The sequence below is a fragment of the Lepisma saccharinum genome, chromosome 28, assembly GCF_977018435.1.
Source record: "Lepisma saccharinum chromosome 28, izLepSacc3.1, whole genome shotgun sequence".
NCBI lineage: Eukaryota > Metazoa > Arthropoda > Insecta > Zygentoma > Lepismatidae > Lepisma > Lepisma saccharinum.
Window position 1 is genome coordinate 25227399 of NC_139256.1, and position 5523 is coordinate 25232921.

The 5523-nt window shown below is 35.2% G+C and overlaps 1 protein-coding gene across 1 annotated transcript; it reads left to right on the forward strand.

Moving 5' to 3' along the window:
* The first annotated feature begins 451 nt into the window (after nucleotides 1–451).
* LOC145980738 (uncharacterized) lies at nucleotides 452–4477 on the forward strand. The gene is made up of 3 exons (XM_083113800.1): nucleotides 452–676; nucleotides 2193–2364; nucleotides 4019–4477. Exons 1-3 carry the CDS (start codon nucleotides 527–529, stop codon nucleotides 4252–4254), a joined length of 558 nt encoding a protein of 185 aa, XP_082969926.1. The 5' UTR covers nucleotides 452–526; the 3' UTR covers nucleotides 4255–4477.
* Nucleotides 4478–5523: the final 1046 nt, after the last annotated feature.

Genomic DNA, 5523 nt, shown 5'->3' on the forward strand with positions numbered 1-5523 from the left:
AAGATTTTGTATTTGTTACAAAGATTCCAAGAAAATTCACTATTTGTCATAGAGTTAACGGATTTAAATATTATTAAATATGTTTCCCAGAGGTAATATTGTAAAAGTATTTATATCGCTTTCGGTAATATCAATAGTCCCTTTGGAAAAATGGATATTAATGTTTAGAGCTTAGGTACAAATGATAAGAATATAAATTAGTTCATTTTATGTGTACGGTTTCTGAATATTATGTATATTGTATGTCAATATATAAAGCATTTAATATCTTTAGAATTTTTACTCAATTATTAAAGATTTCTGTTTTCTTTCCCATAACAGATTTTGCTTGACGATCCAATGGTTGAAGCTATGGATCTACATTCTCTGTGACATAATGGTGTCATCTATCTTCTTATTGTTAAGCAGCTGGTCTTTCGACAGGAAGTGAGATAAAGGCTTGTGTGTAGAGAGAGATAATTCGGGGTTCATAGTTGACGAAAGGACCATTTGGTCATTTGAGATCTTTAACCTTCTGACTTCGACAATGCGCTTTCTACGGCATGTTCTTTTCTCTGTGGCGTTTTTCACGGCCATCATACAGGATTCGAACTCATCAACTATATTCAAGAGGAAGATCCTCCATGATCAGGAAGATTGTCGGGATGATCATCAGCAGGATATTGATTTGGACGAGGTAGGGTAAAACAATAATCAGTAACATTGCACGCAATAGCTGTAGAAATTTGTGAAATCCGATTACTTTAATCTATTAGGGCAAGAGCGCCCGCAGGGAGGGGCCAGGGGGGCACTTGCCCCCATGAGATTTCTGGAAAGAGTTTAAAATAAAATTCGAATGGTGAAATTGTAGCGAAGTAAGTTACAGCAACTATTATTATTATTATTATTACTATTAGGCTTACATTTAAGCTTACAGACTAGTTTACACTTATTATATAACTATAAAAAATAGCTTTTGGATTAAAATGTTTAATAGCCAGTTATGCAAATTCTATATAAATGCAGAGTGTCTGGATATTACATATGTATGTATTTTTTTAAAAAAAACATAAGCAGCAGTAGTAGTGGTAATAATAATAACCACAAAAATAATAGCAAAACTAATAATAATAAAAGTTTCTATAACTGCTTCCCCTGAGAAAAAATCCTGACGTCGCTCTTGTATTAGGGCATCAGTTTTGGCAACCAAATGTTTCTGCGCTTGTAAATATGATTTAAAATGGTCTTTCTGGTGCAAAAATATCACCTATTCATTACTGGAAATTAGTAATTGGAAATACTTTTACATTTTTCATATACCATAAACCAAGTTTCTCATTGGATTGATTGCTATTGTATTAACTATGGCGCCTTAAGAAAGACATCCAGTTTTGAACCCTGTATGGACAATTTGATTACTCGAGATTCTCTTTGTATCATATTGCACTTTAATAAGAATAACTCTATTCTACGCCAACAAATTTCAAGTAACAGCCTCTGGGCTCTATTCACCGTTGATAGGCATTTCAGATGTAGGTCCAGCCTATCTGTGCAAAAAATGTTGGGCTTTCAAATTTGTCAGATTTGTCCAGAATCATGATTCTGGGACTTGCCGAAGGAGGCGTTTTGTATGGAGCTAAATAATGATGTCTAGAAATTTTGTAAGAGGGGATTCAACTGCAAGGAGCTTTTCGTTTCTTTTTTTAGCATTAAGTTTTATATTTTACCTTTTCTTGCATTTGATGTTCATCTTTTTTTTTTACGAAAATTGCTTTAAAAAAGAGTTACAGCCTCTACAATCCTCTTACCTCTAGATTTGGACCCGTGACCTGCGGAATGTGTTTTTTATTGTTATTATGTTAACATTATTTAAAAAATATATATTGCCAGTTTCCAAAAATTACACATAACTAAACATTTATGTTATTTATTGTTATTTTGTTGAAACTATTTTAAAGAAATATATATTGCCAGTTTCCAAAAAACACACATCTGTAAGACCACGATATTATGTTCCCTCGGAAAATATGGGAACTACATGCTTTCCTCGTGACTCACACATTAGCGCCACTCTCAACAGTCCAGAGACACAAATATGGGGGTGGATCACTGTATGAAAATAATAACAAATGATACTACAATTAGTGTGCAAAATTACTCCGTAAAGGAAACATTTACTTACTTAGAATTCTTATTTTTTTGCCCGTCTTTAGATAGGAGGACGCTGGATTTTGGATGAGATTTCATTTATTACCAGACCCTGTGCTATGCTGGAAATCGAAAGAAAGAATTCTACATTGCTGGAACTACGCTTGCTACAAGCAGAAGACAAAAGCGAAACAGCAGTCACATGTCAAATCACCAGACCTGGAATTTGCACTTATGGTAAGAATAATAATTAATGTTAAAAGTTACCGTAAAATTTACGATATTCCACCGTTAAAATTTAACAGTATTACCTGTGAATTTAGAAAAACGAAACGTAACGTTTTTTTGTGAGCGCAGGCGCATTCACGTCGTTGGCGCTTTGTTCTAGAGTGTGAAGTATAGACGGCGCTTAGAATAGTAAATAAAGACACATACTCATACATGTTATATATATAGCCCTAGGATTCAGCATTGAGACATGTAAAGAACTCTCAAATTTAAGATTCAATATTTTATCTTGCATAAAGACATATAATAATTATAAATAGCAGTTATGTCCAATAATTTTAAAACTCGAATCATTAAAATTATATATGCATTACGGTTAGGTATGTAACAGTCAAATAGTCGTATAGTGTAGCTTTTACTGGTTTTATGGTGGTTGGATGACAGTAAAAATTAATAGTCTTAGTCATTTTCCTAGTGCTGTTATATTTAGATTAATATTCAATGTTGATTGGACATTGTGTATTTCTGTTGCATCTACATTTCCCTATTCTAACAGTGTTTGGCGAGAGCACCTATTTTCTCTATTTATCTGGGCATCCCCTGTATGATAATGCTGTTACCTTATAATCAAGGGGTACCATGTTCGACACTCAGTGGAGGCACAGGGGTTCAGATCCCACACCAAAACGGTTACAGTCGTGATTAGCCTACCTGAGCATTAAGTGAACTTAAACTTTTGCAAATAAATTTATATTTTTGCCTGGTTGAGATCGAACCTAGGACGGACATGTAATTTACAACAAATACAGTGTTGCCAACTACTCCACGGCTGTATGCACTTTCTATCACGTTGTGAAAATTCGTTTCTAGTAGTAAATGTATCTAAGAAAGTGGTGTCACCATAGCAGGGCAGGGAAGCGTGCGCCCCAGTCACAGCCAAACGAGTGCCCGAAGGAGCCAGACCTGGCTAAAAAAAAAGAGCTAAGTTGGCAACAGTGCTCTAGCCGCCGCATAGAGGACGGCTACGCGGAAATACTACCCTCATGCCCTTAACGTGGATTTTAAAAATAATAACGTATTTTAATAGAATTTGGTCATACTTCCAATTTATCGCTATTGGGAAAATTTACCAGTAGCCAGTACTGAAGTTCGGGCTGGATTTGCAATTTAAGTGGCGCCAGTGTGTAAACAGTGACTAAACAGTAAACCAAAGTAAACAGTGACTCCACCGGGTATCAAACAGAACTCCTTGATTACAAGGCGACGACGTAAGCACAGTACTGAAGTTTGGTCCGTATCAGTGAAAGTGTAATCCAAGAAGGACCCGAACTCAGGACATCTTCATTCCAAGGCCAAATTTTGCTCACAGCTTAATGCAAGATAGACATTTGATGCACGAACAGACTAATCGGGACCACTGAAGTGATTCTGATTTGATTTCGTTTATTTTACTTCGCTTTTCTGCCACTGGCTAATTGCGAAGATGAGGATGAGTGATGATAGGGACACTCACAAAGAACACTCATGCCCAGGCCGGGATTCGAACCCGAGACCCGTGGCGTCGTAACCACTTCGTCACCAAAGTCAGCAGGAAGCACTGAAGAGTTGAATTGAAAATATTGTTACGCATAATACCAATACACTTTCTTGTTGTAAATTTCAGAAGGATCTACCGACACGCGTTTTGTGAGAGTTAACCCAGAGAAATTTATGATAATGAAGTTTTGCGAAGAATTCAACAACGAATTCCTATTGTGGATTGCAGTGTTTATTCGTGAGCATGCAGATCTAACAATGGACGATAAGGATGCTATCAACAATGTTATTATATCTTCAGGAATCAGCCTCACAGACATGCAAAAAATACACTATGACCGTTGTGAATATAACTTCAAATAGTAACTTAAGCAATGAGATGTCTAAAAAGAATAATGCAATTTTGGAAAAATATGCATTGTAAGCAGGTACTTCAAATGCACCGTATTATTTAGCATGAAATATTAGTTATTCAAGAAGAGCATTTTGCAGGTTTAGTGTGTGTAGTGTTCCATGAGTATTAATACAAATTATTCGCAAAGTAATACTTTGTAACTTAACAAGTAATTAAATTGTTTATTTATTGCTTTGGTGTTTTAACCCCAACTTACCCGAGGGTGCGGGTGGGGGCTGTCAGGCCCAACATCTCCTTTTTATCGATTTTTCTATTGTGATTTTTTTAATAAAAAAATGAAAATAAATTACATACATGCAATGTAAAGAGGAGGCAAAATGCACTTAGTGGGCATAGCTATCAGACGCCATCTTTAAATGTACGTTATTCGAGTCACTATTGCCAGTGACAGTGTACATTTGGTTGCTAATGATGGTAAATTATTGCCCTTCATAAAAAATGCACTAATAAAAATTATGATTTTTGTGAAGTTTATCGAATGGTAAAATATATGTGTGACAAGAAATAATTGTTTATTACTTTTTATTAATGATGGTAATTTTTGTAATTATTTTAATTTATTACTGCACATATATAATCAACTAAGGAAGCAGTGATTGGATAACAATTTGTTTTTAACTTTAGTTATAAAAAATAGCGTGGGCCTGTGAGGCGCCCCTCAGGTAAGTTAGTTTCTCGTACGCACAGGTAAGATAGGGTTAAGTCCACTTTATGCACACTAAGGCTAATCGGGACTGAACATACAATTTAAATTGAGATCCGAACCACTATGTGCCTTTACCGCGTATCGAACCCGGGTCCCACAAGGCCACGGCGCTACCACTACGAAATCGGCGAAGTCCACAAGTAATTATATCAAATCAAATGTTACGTTACTGCAAAATGTGTGTATCTTCAACATGGCACAGTCAGTGAAAGGCATGTTGTTTTAAGTACAAGATAAACGAAGTAGATGTGTGTGTTAGAGCTAAAATGACACATCACTTAGTGAATATTGAGTTAAATGTACATGAATTCTATATTTTGCACAAATTAAAACACACTACAGAGCATTTTAATTAACTATAGAACCTACAGATGTCAGCATTACACGGCACGTACTGCAAAATTAAAATAATATAAACTGTTTATTTTGAAACATAATATATATGACAATATATTTCCTTCCTTAGAAAATGGTTTACTCATAGATATTATATTACAATTGTTTCTACTTC